This window comes from Fundulus heteroclitus, chromosome 14 (genome assembly GCF_011125445.2).
Source record: "Fundulus heteroclitus isolate FHET01 chromosome 14, MU-UCD_Fhet_4.1, whole genome shotgun sequence".
Classification (NCBI taxonomy): domain Eukaryota; kingdom Metazoa; phylum Chordata; class Actinopteri; order Cyprinodontiformes; family Fundulidae; genus Fundulus; species Fundulus heteroclitus.
In genome coordinates this window covers 27,009,706-27,030,244 of record NC_046374.1, presented here as the reverse complement: position 1 = coordinate 27,030,244, position 20,539 = coordinate 27,009,706, and the positions used below count along the sequence as shown (strand labels likewise).

At 42.0% G+C, this 20,539-nt stretch overlaps 1 protein-coding gene across 3 annotated transcripts in view; it reads left to right on the top strand.

Moving 5' to 3' along the window:
• The window catches only part of wrap53 (WD repeat containing, antisense to TP53), a 46,235-nt gene extending 26,270 nt beyond the window's left edge, over positions 1-19,965 (top strand). Inside the window, exons 10-11 of one of the 3 annotated variants that reach the window (XR_004932563.1) lie at positions 1,222-2,363; positions 19,949-19,965. Coding sequence is in view for 2 of the 3 variants with exons in the window: in XM_036146631.1 (XP_036002524.1) it covers positions 1,222-1,668 (447 nt within the window). In the remaining variant the exon portion in view is untranslated. Of the gene's footprint in view, positions 1-1,221; positions 2,762-19,948 lie in introns of those variants that run through there. The other 2 variants (XM_036146631.1, XM_036146632.1) reach the window with 2 other exon arrangements.
• Positions 19,966-20,539: the final 574 nt, after the last annotated feature.

Here is a 20,539-nt window from a genome sequence, read left to right as displayed (position 1 = left end):
GGGATTAAATGTGATTTTTATCACATGGCAGATTTTCATGTAGCAGTGACTGTAGTTCAGATTTAAAGAAAACCAACGTCCCAGAGATTGATTGACAAAATGTTATATAAGTTCTGAACAAGAAATTTCATGGTATAAACTACTCATTCATTCATTATGGTGTCGTTTCAATATAGATAATGTGATGCACGATTTGACTTGAATGCGACTTAGAGTTAAAATGGCCGCATATAAACAAAGGGTGTTAAAGAAATAGTTTATTTTATTTTTTTTTTTATATAATTTTTTTGTGTGCCCTGTCTAGCAATGTAGCAAAAATAATTGTTGTCTTAAAGCCAAAAAGAGCCCAACAGGTTTTACTTTCTCACAAGTGGAGAAAGTAAACTGCTCTTACCATTGTGCTCCTCTTGATTTATATATGCAAGACGCTTTATTAGATTTTATGCTGGGACTGTTTCATGTTCAATGGACACAGAAATGGGAAAGTAGAAGAGGAAAAAAAAGGAGAGAAACAGATGAGACAAAATGCTTAAAGGGAGAAAATGTGAAATAGGAGAGGAAAGGGAGAGAGCAATATAACATCCTCCGAGTCTGCTTCTACACCTTCAAAGAAAGATATAAAAAGAACAGCAAAACCAACCGATAATGTATTACAGGTACAAACTGAAGAATATACAGTATTGATTAATAAGAAATGTATAAAGTGACAGCTGAAGATAATAATAGGGGTTTTCTGTATAGAAGTGAAACTGTAAGCACCTGGATCCAAGCAGGTAGGTGTTTGTGAGAGTGCGCTTGTTTATGTAAAGTTTTAAATGGGTTAGCTCCCTCTTATCTTCGGGACCTTTTAAAATTTCAGTCTGTGTCCAGAACCCTACGATCAAATAATCAGCTGCTACTGACAGTTCCTCGGACCCGACTGTTGTTGCTCTCATCCTATGGAACAATTTACCTTTCCAAACTAGATCCGCCCACAGCCTGGATCATTTTAAATCGCTTCTCAAAACTAATTTTTATTCTTTGGCATTTATTTGAAGTAGTGTTTTGATACTCTGTTTTTATCAATTTGTGTGATTGTCGTTTCTTGTACAGCACTTTGGTGCATTTTTACACCTGTTTTTAAAGTGCTATATAAACACATTTGACACTGACATTGTATTAATAAATGATAAATTAAGGTTTAAAGGTGCCATGCAGTAACATCCCGCCTCCTCCTCTCAGCGTCCATCCGTTTATGCCCATTCTGGCCACGTCCAGCGGCCAGCGGCAGTTCCCCTGGCCCACCGACAGCGAGGGCGACTCGGCCTCCGACACCGAAGGCGGCGGCGGCGGCGTAGCGCTGCAGCAGGAGATCCGGCAGGACAACGCACTGACTCTGTGGTGGGCCGGTCCACTGAGCCCACCCGCAGAGGAGAGCCGAGACCAGAACACAGCCGCCGCAGAGGAGGAGGCCCCGGGCGTGCCATCGGTTTAACTAAAGCACACAAACTGTGCTTCACCTTTGATATCTTTGGCCTTTTCTTACAAGAATATTTGGGTTTTGCAAACATAAAGATCAGTAACTCTGTTTTTTTTTTCCCCATCTTCAGCTCAAGAACATTTTCTCACTGTTGGTTTATAGCTCGTGCCATATTATCTTTTAATGTCAACAATATTTACAGACTCTGATTCAGCGAAGAAACGGGGTTCCTACACATTTTCTTTAGGACGGATGGATGATTTTACGCTTTATTTTTTGTTCCCAGACCTGGAAAACACTTAAATAAGTTTCCAGCCTGTGTCGGAGCCGTGAATCCGACATCATCAAGCCTCATTTGGCTCCGTAAATAAGCTTCAGTAGGTTAGGTGCTGGGTTTCATCCGGTCGGATCGGGAGCCGCACAATTTGATTCCTTCATTCCCGACCAAACACAACTTCAATTTTAAACCGGTTTACAGTTTTTATTTTATTTTCCTGCTTATCTTAATTCATAAATCTGCTCGTGTTGCTTGGATCTTCAGCGGAAGCTTGCGTCTGTGTTCGCCGTATCGTCTGACCGGAGCCGTGGGTTTGTGTGTGTTTTTGGCTCCAGCTCTGCCACAGTGACAATAAGTGCCATTCGTTTCCCCCCCGAGCTTTTGCTTTTATAAACCGACAGTCTCCTGTTTTTCTTACCTTTGTAAGGCGGCCAGCGTACCGAGCCGTGTCGCAGCGCATGCCCACAGATGTATATTTTTGTACCTCGCCGCGCTGATTTTCCCCCCGAATGTCCCGTCTGTGAGCGGGGCAGCCCAGCTCCGCCACGCTCTGTGAAAGTCTTTAATAAGTGGGCTCAGCTGCTAGATAAACGTGTTATTTTTTCTACTGTTTGTACATGTGTGTGTGTGAGAAACACAAAAACCCAATCATGTTTAAAGTGATTCTTTTTTTTCTTTTGTTGCCAATATGAGGGTTCGCTTTGCTGCAAGGCATCTGCGCAGGTCTATCTATCCAACATATGCCTCTTTATAATTGGACACTTAGAAATTAATCAGTTTTTTTTTTTTCTTTTTTACGCCCCTGCACTTCTATCAGCTCCTACACGTTGCCAAGCATTATTATTATTTCCACTCTGCGATTAAAGCTACACCAATTTATTCTCTAATAAGGATCATTCAGAGCCATGTGGGGCCTGAAGATGCCAAACAGGTCTCTGGGTAGATGTCTCTGCAGCAAGTGGCTTCTCTGATGCTTTAATCCACGCTGGAGCGAATTAAACTCACATCTTCCCCCCCCACACACACACCTGATTCATTGACTTGTTTTTCTCTTTTAAATCTACAACAGAGATCTCGTTGAATACAAGATGACGCTCAGAGCCTGAAGGGACTCTGGTTTAATGGACACACACTCATGCGTATCTGATCTCGTGGAACAGCAGGGGGGGGGGTGTATTTGTCGAGCAGCGCTTGAGGCCTGCGTCGTCGTGTTGTGTTCAGGTTGCTTAGCAGTGATCTGTACCTCAGGAGAGACGGAGACGAAACAAGATGAAGGAGTATTGGGGGTTTGGGGGGATGCTAAACACCTAAGGAACCTAGAGGCGTAATGATTGAAACTCATTCCTCGAAAATGCAATAAGAGGCTGATCAGGAAGTGTGCACGAAAGGTTCATAACGTCTTAATGAATGTTCAGTAACCGGATTTAGGTGTGTGCACCTCTCGGCCAGTTTTCCTCTTCGGACTCGTCTTCTGAGCTCAGACGCTTTTCTGCATAAACGAGCTGTAATGATCTAAGACGTTCTATTTTTATAGCCGTTTTCCTCAAAGGGCTTCACCTCTACAGCAGCTGCTGTTGTAAAGGCCGTGCTTAAAATGAGTGTTTATTATCCGTTTATAAGGATATATATTTTTATTAAACGGATAAAAGACCCACTGAGATCAAGACGTCTTTTAAGACAGGCAGACGGTAACAAAACAGCCATTAAAGTATCTAAAGTGTGAGGGTTTGTCAAATGATAGATAGATGGATAGATTTGTCATTTTGTGTGCACAAAGTGAGTACAGAACGAAATTTCGTTTGCATACAGCTTCAAAAATCACAGTAGATTGCACTAATTTTCAGGATAAATATGCAGCAGCGTTTTATGTAAACTATAAACAAATAAAATGTAGGTGTTATTACATGCTAAACAAGTAATGGGTGGGAAAAACTAATTTACAGAACACTAAACCAGTGGGGTAACATCCAAACCCTTGAAGACTGGTGTCCTGCAACTTTTTCTTGCATCCCTTGCCCTAAACCCGTTTATGAAATGGTTAACTTGTTCACTAGCATGCCACCATGCTCAGCAGAGCTCTGCTAATGAGCTAATGTTGGCGTCAGGTGTGTTTTAGCCAGAGAGGATCTGAAAGTTGTAGAACAGCAGCCCTCGAGGACTAGAGACCGCTGCCCTAAGTGAACCATCCCAATGTTGAAACATGATGCTGTGGGGATCTTTTACTTCCACAGGAACAGAGAAGCTGGTGGGTAGGAAGCTAGATCAAGGTGAATATAGATAGGGTAATTCTGGAAGAAAACATGTTGGAGGCCAGAGGTTCACGAACCAAAGCTACAATCAGATGGTTTAGTGGCAAGATACTCAAACTGAGGTAAGTACAACAGGAGACACTTGGGTTGCCTTTATTCGTCCATTGGCTTCCTCTTAGCTGGGATTGGGTCACAGAGGCAGGGCCAGCCCAAGGCATAAGCAAACTAAGCAGCTGCGTATCTCTAAAGACCCACTAGAGGGGCCCAAGAGCATTAAAAAAATCAGTCAAATGTTATAAAGGGGAAAAAAACAGAAGTCGCAATGGACAATATGCATTTATTTATACTTTGAACCAAACACGTTAAAAGTGGTGTTTGCATGTGGAAAGTATATCTTTAAAGGACGTTGATAAGAGGTTCAGCGAACAAAACGATCCCATTTCTGACCATTACCATGTCGGAATCCCATGCCCCCCGCCCCCCCACCCTGTTTAATCCCGACTTTTCCAACTGTGTTAACTGGAACGCTGTTAACTCGGGCATTACGCCATTCCCAGCTCCTTGTTCCAACTTACGAGGTAAAAAGAACGCAGCATAAATCCAATAGACAATTTTGGTGAGACTAATGTTTAGAAACTCTCTTCAACCCACCAGCCTGAGTTTGAGCTATTTCTAAAAGAAGAACTTGCTAAACCCAGTACCGACACGCCTTGCAGCTGTAATTGTAACAAAAATTGCTCTACAAAGCATTGCCTGAAAAATGAGGCATGCCAACAGCACCATGTTTTAGCACATCGCTGATTTGTTCACGGTGAGATCAGCTGTTTTCATGGTGGTATGAAATTATGCACAAATTGACTCTATTTACTAATTAGGCAACTTGTGAAGACAGTCGGTTGCACTGGATTTTATTTTAGGGGAATGCAGTAAATAAATACTCGTTTTTGGGCGGTCTCCATTTGTAAAAAGAACTCTGAAAACCGTATTTACCTTCTTCCACCTCACAACAATGCAGTTATCTATGTTGTTCTAGCACGTAAAACGTGTGCAGCTTGTGGTTCAAACACAACATATGAAAATGTGCATGACGACTTCATGCAAGGCACTGGATCCACTTTCCGTTTTGGTTTATTTCATCCCGTTCCAGGATTCCTCTGCGCTGTTCAGAGGCCCGCACGCAGCAGAATACCAACCAAACCCAGCTGGTATGATATATTAACGCGTCACGTTTATAAGGTCACGTTCTCGCCAGGTTTACTGCGCGTGCACCGATGAAGTGAAACATCTTCACACATGCAGGGAATGGGAGACGGCCGCTGTGTAGATGAATAACTGCAATGAACGCACAAGTAAATAAAATCAATAAGGTGTTCCTTGTAAACGAGCCGTGTTCTCGGATTTAAAAAATCTGGGCCGGAGCGGCACAGCTGCAGCGGAGCTCCTGCCTTATTTATGACCCGCTATAAACCTGATTAATGTTCTCATTTTTGTATTTGTCATCGACTCTTTTCCTTCCACAGTCTCACATGATATTCCCCAGTGTCAGTGGCGGTTCTACACCACATTTAGCAGGGGCACAGAACAAAAGATTTGGGTGGGGGGGTGGGGGGGGACCTAAACAGGTCAATATTTCATAATTTAACATATTAAGTGAGTCAAAGAGCCAATTGTGGCTCTGGAACTGCAGGTTGTAGACATCTGATCCTGTTTCAATAGGACTGGAGCTAAAGGTGAAACAGCTTAATTTAAAAATTATTATTAGTGTAAAACTGTAAAGATAAATACAATTGGTCCAAGTGACCAATCAGTTACGATATACGAATACAAGAAATGTATTTAATACAGGGCTTTGAACCGGTTCAAGGAACGAAAACGAAAACCGGGAACTTTTTGTATTTTACAGGGAACAGAAACGAAACCGGAAACGTTATTATTTTTTAGGTTCTGGAACTGGAACACTTATTTAAAAATAATGGTAACCGATTAATACCGGTTTTATTTCGTTCCTCAAAGTTTTCGTTGCCTAATTAACTAAAAAAAAAAAAAAAAAAAGTAATTATTTTCCTGCACACGTTTAACCTGACTCCGCCAGCTGTATGTCGCTCCGCCTAGCTTCACATGAAGCTAGGCAGAGTCAGGTTAGCGCACGTTACCATGACGGCTGAGGTTCACTTCCTGTGTGACATCACATCACACATTCGCTGACTGAATGGAGAGAGAGCGGTGTCTCCACTAAAGCTACACATCTTAAATAAGAGGTAAATTACGATCCATCGTTAAGTAAAAAGCTCATTCCAAACACAATATCAATAGCTATATTTGTCAAACGAAAGGAACGAAATTAACCGTTCCGGGAACAGTATTTTTTTTTGTTCTAACCGGTTCGGGAACGTCAATTTATTGGTGGAACTCATAACCAGAAACGTTATAATTCCGTTTCTGTTCGGAACGAACCGATTGGGGAAAAAAATCGGTTCAAAGCCCTGGTTTAATATCATGTCTTTAGTACAGGGACCATTGTACAGGGGCACTGGCCCCTGTTGGCCCCTGCCTAGAACCGCCCCTGCCCAGCGTCCCTTTACCCTGTCAGCTGATTTTATCCTAAAACCATACATTTAATAAGTGGTCTGTTGTTGGAATTTTAAACAGTTTTCCTCTCTTTCGGGGGGGGCAAATCCACCAGCCGCATGAGTGAAATGCTGATTATAATAATTAAATGCAGTTTTCAGTAATTGAGTTTCATTACTAAACAGACACTCTGAGGCTCAGCCATCTCGGGGAGAGCGAACCACTCGAGGGAAAACCCAGAAGAACGCTCGTCTTTAGTTAAAAGTCTGCGTCCGCCTTTGGATTCCGCTCCACGCCAGCCAAAGTTTGCAGAGCTGCCATCTTTCCTCCCAAGGTGCCCGCGGTCTATTCTTTCCACTTGTGCAACTAATGAGCCAATCCACATCAAGTTTTATTTTTTATTTTTTTCTCCCTGCGTTCCTGCGTTGCCATTTCCATGGCCGCGCATAAAGCGTCTTTCATTAGGGCGAGCGCCGCCACAAGCTGAGCAGTCGAGGCTCTCTCCGCCGGGGGGACGGGCGCAGAAAAGAGAGTAATGGGATCTTGATATTAAGGAAGACATTTGAAAACAATTATTCAAATGGCTGTCTGTTGAAGCTCCTGATCCCACAGTGAAGCACTCAAGCAAACACTCAAGAGCTTGCTCCCCCCCCCCCCCCCCCCCTTCCTCTGCTGCAGCTGAATTAACAGGGAGGAGAGGGCATCGAGCTCTGAAGGCCTGAAAGTGTTCACACTGCTCTCTAGTTCACCACTGTCGCGCCTCTGCCTTTTGAGGGAGGGGAAATAAAATGCTCTTTAGAACATGAAACGCGGGGAACAGGCTTCGCGTAGCTTTTTTTTAGAGCTTGTCAAACATGGCATTTCTCAAAATGTCAAAGGGGAGGGCGCCTTTATCTCCGCCAGACTCCGAATGGCTTTGGCAGGCGCTTAGCGCGGAGGCTTCGCTCCGACCCGGCTCCGACACGCCAGAGACGAGCCGAGTTTGTTGCATCCACTTTTCCTCAGAGTTAATAGATTATGTGCGGCACATCCCGGGCTGCCACTTTGTTTCGGCGCGCTGCTCAATCTGCAGCTCAGGCGTCGGGGCGCGGAGCGAAAGCGTTCAGAGGGCCCCGTCAGTTTGATTGAGTTTGAGCCGGGCATCACCAGAGAGATCGGCATGATTCAGAGACCTGCGAGAGGCAGGGCTCCTCGCTGCATATTTACAGCGCGTTGCATTCGACTCCAGCTACTGTGTGATAGGCCGACGCAAAGTTGTGCATAGTAGGGGGGGGGGGGTTTGGGAAGGCAAGGGGTGACTTGCTTTCTGGGTTGCCAGATCTGACAGACAGTTTCCAGGCCAAACACAAGGTAAAAAAAAAACGCCCAGCTCAACACAAAGAGCAGCAGGCAACTGAACTCGCATCAAAACCGTAGAACTGTTGCACACATGACAAAAAGAAAATCCACCCCATTAGCCACGAAACTGCACAAAAGAAAAGGAAAACTTGCCACATGCAAGCTTTAATCCCTGTAAAATGTTTAATCGGGCAATCCAATAACACAAACCCACAAATATCACTTTCCCAACCGCGTTGTCATCACCAGCCAACGAACATCCAACTTAATGTGTAATTTTCTCCTTCCAACGTTTCTTTTTCCAGTGACAATTAATCATTGATGATTTCAGGTTTCACTGATTCTAGACATGCCAAAAGGAATTAAAGGAGCTATAAGTAATAATGGCATCTATTGGTTAAAATGGGAACAACACACAGAAAATGCCTTACTGAACGGTGGTGCGTCGTTTACTTGCACAGGACAGGTAAATGATGATGTATTCTGTTCTACTTCTGGTCCGTTTATCTTTCTGGCTTCCATGTCTGCAGGCTGCTGCTCTTTTGGTAACGTAAAATACCAAATGCTCTGTTTTGGGAACACTGGGAACTCTCATGTGATTGGCTCAGGAACCAGGAAGTAAACACGAGCTACACTGAACTGAAAGTAGTTCCAGATCGTACCTGTAGGTTTAAAAGGAGAAAAATGTTGACATTGTCGATAGAGAGGACCGATTGTTTATAGGGAATGTTACTACCATCCCGGGTGACAAACGAGAATGATTTAGGTTGATTTTACAGTGAATTTCTTGCTTATTGCTCCTTTTTCAAGTCATGAGATCAGAGCAGGAAAACGGCATTTTATTAAAATGTGCAAGTTTTTTTGTTTTCTTGCCACACAATGACAACTATTTTGACAATTTTCCAATGAATACTTTCTAACAACCTGCCAAACGTTGTGAAAAGCAGCCCAAATTTTAACAACCAGCCCAAAGCCATTTTTTTCAAAATAAGCCAAATTGGAAAACAAAACAAAAAAATATATTCTTCTACCTGCAGCAGGTAGAAGAACAGAAGTTGATCATGGACCCAGTGTCCTGCATGTTCCATATGTTTCTGCTCCAGCACACCTGAATAAAATGACTGCATACGCCTGTTAGTCATCCTTATTTTTAGGTAATTTGTGTGAAAGCAGGAAAAAAAAACACCTAAAACATGCAGGATTGTGTGTCCTGAGGACCAGGGTTGAAGACCCCTGGTTTAGATCAAAGCTTATTCCTATGTTAGAATGTCCTAGTCAAAGCCCAGACTGAGAATCTGTGGCAGGACTGAAAGATTGGTGTTCAGAGAGACTCTCCCATCCAATTGGTCGTTAAAGCTCTAGCTTTAAATGCGTAGCATTAAAGTCTGCAATTGCAACGTGGCCAATTTAAAAAAAAGAAAGTTCAACGGGTCTGAATAATTTTTGACAGACAGTGTATCATAAACTTAATTTGCGTAACACGAAGAGTTATTCGTTATTTCATAAAGCCCCAATTTTTGTATCAATGTCCCGGTTTGACAATGAAGCAGTGTGCACAGCTCCAAAAGCTCTCCTGTGGTGGAACGCAGCCCTATTAATCTTCCCTGGATTTCCTGCTTTGACGCGTGAAAATATCTGCTGTGAAAAAGATCTATAGGCAATCCAACACAATCTCCAGGGGCTTACCTCACTTATCTAATTTGTTTCTCCCCCCCCCCCCGGTCCCCCCCCCCCCCTGCCTCTGACCTGAAAAATCTGTCTCAACGAGACGTTTTGAAGGATGTCTCAATTGCTAAACTGCAGCCAGAGGGACAGAGCGGGCTCGCCGGGGAGAGCTATGAGCAATTCTTATCGACATCTGCAAGGCCTGAACTGGGCTGACATGTTAATCCCACTGTGTAGCTGAAGTGAGGCCGAACATATAGAAAGAAACGAGGGAGTCGGGCTGTTCATCTGACAGGCGCGGCGAGGTACAGAGGCAGGATGCCGCGGCACAATGTGGCCGCGTCATGATTAAATAATGTTGCTTATAAATGGCTGTGTCCGTGAAACAAAGTCTCGTTTTCTCTCTGTCATCCATCTGCCTTCGCCTCGTGTCTCAGAGCTCGTGGATTTTACACCCAGCAGAAAAAAAAAACACCCTTGTAGTCTATAAAGTTATGTTCAGATGGTTTTTTATATATATATATATATATATATATATATATATAAACGCTTCTTTCAGCAGCGGCAAGGCCTGTCATTATCACTATCGTTTTTAATTGGACAACTTAATTGGGTCATAGCCTGCATTCATCAATCGGGTGTTGCATTTAGGGCATCTGCAGTTAAAATGGTTAAAAAAGAGACGCGACTGGGTCCGATGTTACGCCTCACAGCTGCAATGAGCGCCACATAATTTTATTTGCTGCACACAAACTAATGAGGAATGTAAAGTAACTGCTAATTAACTCTTATGAAAGGATACACTGTTATTAACGCCTGGCTATGATTTAAACAGTGGTCAAATTAAGGACAATTTCTTAATAAACCATGGTTAATGATACATTATTCATTTTTGGTAATGCAACCATAAATTAAGTTTTGCATAACTAATTATCTGTCCTGAATTCAGCAGCTTCTGGACTATTTGTATTTGGTAACTAGCTTTTAACACTAATTAGCCATAATTAGCGATGCATTGCTTCTTTGTTGCTACATTAATATCAAGAAGAGTTGTTTTTTTTTTTTTTTTACATATATAGTGAGTGTGCAACAATGTACAGATTATTTTCTGTTTTGCTATAACTTAATGACACATTGGACATATTTTGCGACATAGCTGTACATTAACTAATGTAAGCGAACAGTTACATATCATGTTAACATCATTTAATGATGCATTGTCAATTTTTTCTGTGTATGTATCAACAAATGGTTAGTAATCTCTTACATATGAAGTCATAGTTTACACCTTTTTGAACTATTTGCTAATTACCCCTTATTTAATGATACACTGTTCATGTTTTTCTAGTAATGATTAATTAAAGGTAGTCAGTACGCAACAATTTGCATACTAATAGTGCCATGATATGAAGAGAGAATTATCTAATGCTGAATAGTTACTATGTAACAAAACCAAATGTTTTTTTTATTCATTAGAATAAAGCAACCTTATGTCAAACTAACATAAACTCCAATTGGTATCATTTCTAATTAATCCTTGCAGTCATACGGATTGGGAACGGTACTAGGCAGCGCAGTGAGCATCATTAATGTCAGCATAAAACTTTATTCATAAGTTTATGAATAGAAGAGATGAACTCCTTTAGGTATTTAAAGGCCTGAATTGCTGCTTTTCTAACTTCCTAAAGCAGTAAGCTGTACTACAATGTTCTTTAAACGTGCTTGATGTAAGCTGCTTGACTTTTGAGTGTAAGTTAACATGAGTTTAGGTCTCGTGAGTGCAAATGTTGCCAATTTATTCTGATGACTATGAGACATGTGTGAAATAAGTCAAGACTCCAAGGTGTTCTCACACTGTTTTTGTTAAATCGCTTCGTCTTATTATGATGACAGCTTTGCGTGCCCTTATTCTTTGTGTCAAGTTGCCTACATCCAGATGATCAATCACTTCTTCTGTTGGTGAACTGTTGGGAGAGAAGCTAAATCTAAAAATAATAAATGCCTTTACGAGCCCAACTCCAAACCTGAAACACCTCATTGTTCACCGTCTGTAACAGAATATCGTTTTCACCTCACCGTCGCCATTTCTCCTCATTACAGATGGACCAATCTGAAGTTCAAATGCCTCGACGTTTTCCCTTTTTAGGGGCCTGAATCTGCGGGGATTTTATTTTTTTTATAAGTCCCAACCAACCCATTTCATCGGCCGCCAAAAAAAAAAAAATAGCTGTGTTCCCTATGAATTCATCCCCATTTCCATTCCAAAAGGCTGCAGCTGTGATTGACGCGTCCTTGTTCTCTGGTTTACATTAGATGTGAAAATAATTGGCACCTGCACTCCCGCACATGCTCTGAAGCCAGGAAAAAGGCACAGCAGCTGAGGTTTTCATTTCACCCCAGAGTCTGATCTCCCTCTATTCAATCCAGATGTGAAGGCGTACTCATGGATATCCGTCTGAAATAGCTCGGGGAGATTAATGCAGACTGGAGATGTGCCACATCATCGAACTCCTCGGCAGCAGACAAGTACAGACGAGGGGCTCCGCATTGATATTTCCCTCACGCATAAACAAGCCCTCATGCATACCGAGTATCAACTCGAGTGTGTGTGCCTCTGTGTCCCCTCGCCTTCACCTCATCCTCTTCTTATCTTCTCATCCTCCCTCAATATCCTCTTCCTGCTCTACACACTTTCCCTCTGGCGATCTCTGCAGCTAGTTATCCTCCGAGAGAGCCCTTTCAAGTACATTAAGAAGCCGGTCTCCCAGCCGGCCTCGGCAGATTGGATGTGATCTTGACGGTTTTAGAGGATGTTCGGCGCCCAGGGAGAGTAATTGCGTGTGTAATTGCACACTGGGGAAAGGTAGAGCAATATAAGGTCTGAATTCATCCTTCCTCTTGCCCCCGGGCTGCATGGACAAGTCTCATCCCAGCATGGATCCATTCTCAAAACCACTGGCCTTCTCTCGTTTCCCTCTCTGCTGTGGCTTGGGTTTCTTTGAGGCGTCTGCGACGACGAAGGTGGGGGGATAGCGGCTGAGCGGCAGGTTAGGTCAGATGAGGTCTGCAAAGGTGCTACGGAGACGGATGGAGTAGATCAGGAGGTGTCCTGCTGCCAACCTGTCAACTTACAACAAGAAAACAGAGCAAATTTTAGGTGAGGGGGAAAATAGTTGCCGTATTTTCCGGACTATAAGTAGCTCAAGTCGCACCAGCCATAAAATGCATAATAAAGAAGGAAAAAACATATATAAGTCGCACTGGAGTATAAGTCGCATTTTTGGGGGACATTTATTTGATAATATACAACATCAAGAACAGACATGTCATCTTGAAAGGCAATTTTAAATAAAAAATAGAACGGAGGCAACAACAGGCTGAATAATTGTACGCTTAGCTTACGCTACATGACACAACTGAGAATGTGCCTGGTATGTTAACAAAACATATTAAAAGCTATTCAGATAACTATAGCATAAATAACATGCGAAGAAGTTAACCAAAGCGCCCGTGTCACTCCAAATAACTAAAATCCAGTGAAATCTTCATCTTCGGTGTCACTTTCAAATAACTCCGTTAACTCCGGAGGTAGAAGCTGCGGCACTTCCGCTTCTACGTCGCTTACGTCTGATTCAACACAGGCCTAGAGCGCCCTCTTGTGGTTTGGTGTGAAAATAACAGGTGTAATGATATACCGGTAAAAATGTGTAATAATTTCACCCATAAGTCACTCCAGAGTATAAGTCGCACCCCCGGCCAAACTATGAAAAAAAACTGCGACTTGTAGTCCGGAAAATACGGTATATCCCTACAACAAAAGTCCTCATGAAGATGTTTAGGATCATCCTAACCTACAGCTGGGGATGGATCCAGAAAAAAAATGTCCCTGTAGTCGGAGTTAAAAGGACTTCAGTAATATACAAGACTTGCTTTTGCTATGAGAAACTAGTCATGGATGTGACTTAGGTACACTTTCCATGGTGGCGTTTGATTGGCAACAGTTAACAAGCATCCCATAAGTGCTGAGAAGTATATAAGACTCACCACAATAATTATCTGACCAAACAGTTGCCAAATATTTTTTATAAAAATCATTAAACTTACCCTTGAATTTTGAAGTGATGGCCCAACGGTGTTTTAAAGTGCTATTTTTCTAACTTCCTGTATTCGGTGTCTGTGCAACAGTCCTAACACAAGCTTGTTCATAAGCATGCATGACAAATGGAATGTGATTTTATTTCTGCTCTTATATCAACAAGCAATAAAAATGTTGTCAAAAGTCATACAACCTTTTGAAGCAGTGACTTTTGAAACTAAATTGTTTCTAAGTTTGTGCTAATTCTCAAATGCTAGTGTGTACATAAACAGTAGAAACGGATCGAGATTCAGTTTCTGTGTGTTTCCTTTGTGTCACTTATATATATATAAAAAAAACCTAGTGATTCAGAAACTCTAAAACAAAGCTGAGAAACGTCTTAAATTGCTTCATTTTACTCCCTGCAGGAGCCAGGCTAGCTGTACTTAAATAGAAAGCTAACACTAAAATAGAAACAAGTGGTAAATGGTCAAAACTGTTATTTTTATTTCTTTCCTTTGAAATTGCAAAAAATAATAAATGGGTTATAAAGTAGCTAAAAGCAATGGCTCTAACTTCCTGTACTGGTTAGTTGTTATAGGGCTAGCTTGCGCATAAACCAGGTTAAACCATAAAACAGGTGGAGAATCAGTTTTTGCTTTGTTTTGTTCTGGTTCTCTCCCCCTTTTAAAGAAGCTCTCCTACTGTTAATTTCACTGACTCAAACTGTGACGGAAATATTTCTGCTGAAAAATGAAATGGGGATAATAATTGGAGCTAACTTTGCTGAAAATGATTGACATTTTCATAATAGTGCTAATATTAGCTTGTATGTCAACAACGGTTAATAAGATTCAGTTTCAGCTAACAATGCTTCAGCCACACAGCATTTTTGTGGGGTCTCCTAATTCTTTGATAGGGTGTAATAATGAGTGAGGCTGTTGTTTAATTAACTTTATAGCAATGTGTGTATAGCTCAGAGTTCCCACGTCGCTGCCGCTGTTGTTAGTCGGCTAAACCCTGAAAAACATGAGGCCCTGCTTACTCTGCTCCTAAGTGACATAATGGAGATGTTTTTCTCTCCAGATGGGACTTTCTGGAAGGTTAATCATATAAAAACTGTCTTCTTTTCTGAAGCAAATCATGAATCTATGTTGTTGAAACAGATAACCAAGCAGCTTTTTTTTTTTTTTTGCCTAATCCCGGCAGAACTGTGACTCATAGCTATTAAAAAAGGGAATAAAAATCTGAGCATTCTTCTAGCAAGTCAAAACAGGCATCCACCTCCACACAACTCCAGTCCTTCAGAAAGAAAAGTGTAGAAGTCTGTGTAGAACGAACATGACTTCATTTTTTCCTCACTGAAAGGCAGCCCTGAAGGCAAACTTTCACTTATCTCTGAGGGTGGCCGGCTCCTCCCGTCAAATTTTCACACAGTATCTTGAAGTGACCACATTTGCATTTGACTTTTTAATGAATTCAGACAGGAAATAAAATCCTTTTGAAAGTTAGGAAACTCGTAAGTGTGTTTAAAAATGTGAGGGGGGGGGGGGGGGGGTCAAATACTTTCCCAAAACTCCTACAGATCATCTCATTCAGAGACTCTGGCTGAACATTTGTCAGTGAAGTTTTTTTTTTTTTTTTTTTTTACACATTTGATGAGCACAACTCGTACGACAAGCAGCTGTGGCTCACAGATATTTTCAAAAGAGTAATATAAGATCTGAGGAAACCATTGTGCCACGGTTGGGCAACATTACTCAGACACAAAAAAAAAAGAAAGAAAGCAATCGATACCCAGAATATAAAACCTTGAGGTGGAATAACCTTAAAAAACGCTCATAAATATCTCAGATAACACAGATCGCTGCTCCGATCATATCACTTGCTTTGTTGGGTCTTTGCAGCAGAAGAAGGTTTGCTGTGCAGCGTATAAAATGGACAGCACAAGCTATGGACTCCCATGGATGGGTAAATCTGTTCAGCCCTTCATTAGCCGTACAAAGCCCTAAAAGAGAAGCGGCGGATTTTGTTTGGACGGTTTGACGCTTGCAACGCCAAGCGTGATGTGGCGCAAATATATCTGAAAATTACTGCCTTTTCTACTCTGAGAAGCAACAAAGCGAAACTGTACTTTTCAACCAAGCAATCTACTTGACAAATCTTTTTTAAAGTAATTTTTGTTATTTATGTCGCCTTGATGCCATTCGGGCCTTTGCACGTGATTTTGTAGGTGCAATCAAACCATGTTTGACAACAAAGAGCTTGTAGTGAGAACATGGTTGCAAATGTGCAAACCTTTCTTTGGACCTAGGCATGTGTAAAGGAGCATTAAGTAATAATGACACTAGAGTCTCAAATCAGTACAACAACCTGCCACTAACAATCTAATATATAGTTTTTAAACTGTCTTTTGTTGCTGTGATCCCACTGATTATTTCACTTACATAGGACAGGTATATCATATTTTGTTCCATTTTATCTCTGGTCTGTTTCTCTTACTGGCTTCCATGTTTACAGACTGCTGCTTTTGCCAACATAAAACACCAAATGCTCTGTCTTGGGAATCCTGGGAACTCTCATATGATTGGCTCAGGAACCAGGAAGTAAACACGAGCTACACTGTAGACTGAAGTCATTCTGGACCGTACCTTTAGGTTTGAAAGGAGAAAAACTTAACTAAGACATTGTTGATGGAGAGGACCGATTGTTTTATAGGAATCTTACTTCCATCCCAGGTGACATAAGAGAATAACTTTAGTTAATTTTAGAGTATTTTTTTTTACTTATTGCTTCTTTAAGACTTTTTTGCTGTTTAGTGCCTTCACCACATGACCATAACCAACACACAACCTGTGCCATAAGAAAAATGGGAAGCAGAACAATAGTGGACAAAAAGAAGAGCTTTCAGGTCTCATGTTCAGCAGCAGAAGGTTCAAAGAGAAAATAGGGTTTATGTGGAGAAGATTCAGCTGATGTTGATTGGTTCGATTTCAACATAGGAGTCGACTTTCCAAACCGGACAAAATACAGGAAATACAAATTTCACCTTGAAAAGTCAGATGTCTCTCAGCAGCCCCTGAGTCTAAGATTCAATATGGCTGCCGCACATAAAATGTGGTTAAAGTTGCAGGTATAAATCATTTTTCGGCACTTCTGATATATTGCAATGAAAATGTGCCATTACTGGTTTAATATTAGTGCTGGTAGTTGGCACCCAGACAATTAGAAAATCCCGCTGGTTTTCCACCTTGCAACCAGAACGTTTTTATTTCAGCTGGTACAACATTCCCGCAAGTGAGCTTTGGTTTCCAAGGCAAACTGAACGCATGCTGTGGTAAAATGAAAGCATCAATCTGTGGATGCTGGTACATCAGACAGGTACTAAGTTGTATCTTATCAAGAGGTCTGAGACCCTTCCACCTTCTTATGTAAGAATCTTGTGGCAATAGTTTCTTCTCCTTTGTCATTGGTCAAGTTTAAAAAAAAATCACTTTAGCTGCATTTCCAGGTCCTCTTACAAATGGTTTGAAATTCCTGAGATGTATCATCCTTCAGTAAATCCGGTTATCAGCTAAGATCTCCTTTGGTATCACCTTGTTGGTACTAAAATACTTTCATGTTTACTAGATTATTGTTGATGTTTTTCACAGATTCGCCTAAAAAGCTGCTTCAAATTGTACCTTTTGCGACAACTACCTAAAGATCCTACTCATACTGCTTCTTTAATTTGTCATCTGAGTTTTGGAGCATTTTTTGTTCTTAAGTGATTCAGGGTTCAGAGGTAATTCAACAAACACACAAACTTTGTTCTTGAAATGTTCAGGTACTGGAATGAAGAGGCAGCGATAGCCCAAAGATAAAACCTCTGCAAAACCTCCAGAACGACTGGAGAAGTGTTGATCAAGACCGCTTTAATCGATTACAGCAATGTGGAAGCAAGATACAAAGGAACCTGGTGATGATTTAGGACTGTTAGATTCTTCTTTGCTCTATTGGGATCCAACGTTGCTGAGGCGTAAAACAAGCATTTTTCATACGACTAAACCAGCTTCTGGATGACGGCCACTTCACAGAAGGCTGCAGGGCGACCAGTTAAGATGCTGGGAGATGACAGGCCTGTCGTACGTTGTAGTAATTTGTGAGAACTTTTAGGAAAGTGCATCCATTATTTTATTTTTTTTGTGCTCTCAGAGCCTTTTCAGCTTTACATTTTGACTGCAGCCCCTGTGGTTAGACCTGATCAGGCATCAGAGAGACGAAGTGAAGTTTGTTATCACCTGGCTGCAGCACAGACTTTAGGCTGTGCGATAACAGGCAGTCGTGCGCGCCTCTGTTCCGGGGCGCTCTCTCTCTCTCAGGTACTCCGATGAGAACGGGAGCTTTTATTTTTTGGCCAGCCATCCAGGAGCTCCGGCCGGCGCTGAGGGATGTCAGGGTGTGATTTAAGAGCTGTCACTGCCAATAAGCCTTCACTCTGACTGAGTGCGGTGAAACTTTATCTGGGTTTTGTGTCCAGCATCGCTGCGACGCCTACTTTAATACCGTGAGTCACTAAACAAGTACCGCACATGGAGAGGAGAGCCTGATCCAAAAACCGGTAGTCAGAAAAATTCTGTACTTTAAAACAGGGGTTTCCAGACCTGCGAAAAAGGAGGTTAAAAGAATTGATCTCTGTGGGAGCTGCAGGCCTGTAAAAACTCTGACCAGTTTTTGCTCTTCACACCGAAGGGCAGGGATTGGTTAGAGTTTTATTCCTGCTCTCACACAGCTCACGGTTAGCTGTTCCTTGTAGCTCCGCTGCTCTCACCGTAGACTTTGAACATGGCTGGGAGTCGCAAGAAGCGAACTGCGTACAAGTTTATGAGAAGAAGAGGAAGGCCTCAGTGGATTTATTGACTAGGTATGGCACTGAGGTATTTTTTTCGCTGTGGAACTCAAAGACAAGCTATATGACAAGTACAGGTGCAGCTCTATTACCGTATTTTCCGAGCTATAAGTCGCAGTTTTTTTTCATAGTTTGGTCGGGGGTGCGACTTATACTCTGGAGCGACTTATGTGTGAAATTATTACACATTTTCACCGGTATATCATTACACCTGTTATTTTCACACCAAACCACCAGAGGGCGCTCTAGGCCTGTGTTGAATCAGACGTAAGCGAAGTAGAAGTGGAAGTGCCGCAGCTTCTACCTCCAGAGTTAACAGAGTTATTTGAAAGTGACACCGAGGATGAAGATTTCACTGGATTTTAGTTATTTGGAGTGACACGGGCGCTTTGGTTAACTTCTTCGCATGTTATTTATGCTATAGTTATCTGAATAGCTTTTAATATGTTATGTTAACATACCAGGCACGTTCTCAGTTGTGTCATGTAGCGTAAGCTAACCGTACAATTATTCAGCCTGTTGTTGCCTCCGTTCTATTTTTATATAAAATTGCCTTTCAAGATGACGTGTCTGTTCTTGATGTTGTATATTATCAAATAAATTTCCCCCAAAAATGCGACTGATACTCCAGTGCGACTTATATATGTTTTTTCCTTCTATATTATGCATTTTATGGCTGGCGCGACTTGTACTCCGGAGCGACTTATAGTCCGGAAAATACGGTAATTAGAATTTCAGTGAAAATGTAACTTATTTAAATCATATCATTTAAGAAGTGAAAGTCGGAGAGACACCTTTCATTTATTTCAGATAATTTTGATAATCGTGACTTACAGCTAATAAAAACCTGCCCTTTTTCTACCACAGATTTTCCTTCCACTCAACTTTCCTCCATTAAGGGCCAACCTCTTTAGCAATGAACCACTGTGTCAATAACTGTCCAGCCAGTCTCATCCATGATGCTTCAGGCCATAACGGGGACCTACTGTCACATTACTGTGTTTAACACCCAATTAATCGGTCCTTTGTTATGCATGTTATATGCTTTCATTTGCCTTTCACTCTGCTGCTTAATCCACCTTAATTTTGCCATTGTGAGACAATTCTATTATCATTTTCTCAGAAACAAGCCAGATTTGATGGTATTCTCATATATTGAGATGCATCTGCACATGAATTGCCACAGTGAGTTCTTTAAGCAAGGCATCGCCCTTTTAAGGACACAAAATGACACTTTAAGTATGCAAATGAGGGGGAATGTGTGAACAGGAGTCAGGTTATAAAAACGGTTCACTGATGCAGAGTCTGAGCCACTCAGCGTGTCCCACCCGTGTGATCTGCACATCACATGTTGCACAGACTCCCCCCCTGGCCTTATTTAATCCCCCCGCTAACCCCGTCGCTCCGTGTCACAGGAAAGCACCAGGAGGTGTGTGTGTGTGTGTGTGTGTTCAGGCAGGAGAGGAGTGTTTCAATGCTGCAGCAACTACATGTGTGTGTGAGTGTGTGCGTTTGAGAGCAGGCAAAAGGAGGAAGCTCACAAGGATCGACAGATGCTGAAGGATAAAGACTTGCAGCTGAGATCTATCAGCTGCAAGAGGAGCAGAGGGGGGGGGGGGGGAGCTGTCATGCCCTGACAACGACCCACATCCGCACGCAGAAACCTGCACCACCCTCGGTGCGAATTTCATTCCCACCAGGGTTCATGTTTTCCTGTCTCGGGGCTTCTTTCTTTTTTTTTGTGTGTGTGTGTGTGTTTGTGTGCACGCCTTTAACCTTAATTCATACAATGCCTGCTTCATATCACCACTGCACTTACTGTAATTGGTTTTAAGCTGCACATACTGGTTGTGTAATTGTGTTTATGTGTGTATATATGTGTGTGTGTGTGTGTGTGTGGTGAGGCCTGGCAGCTGGAGCAGACTGCAGGCAGAGTCACCGGGGAGAGTGAGAGAAAGAGAGAGAGGGGTTGCAGTTACGAAGAAGAGTTGAAGGTCAGTGCAGCGAATGAGGCCAGCCT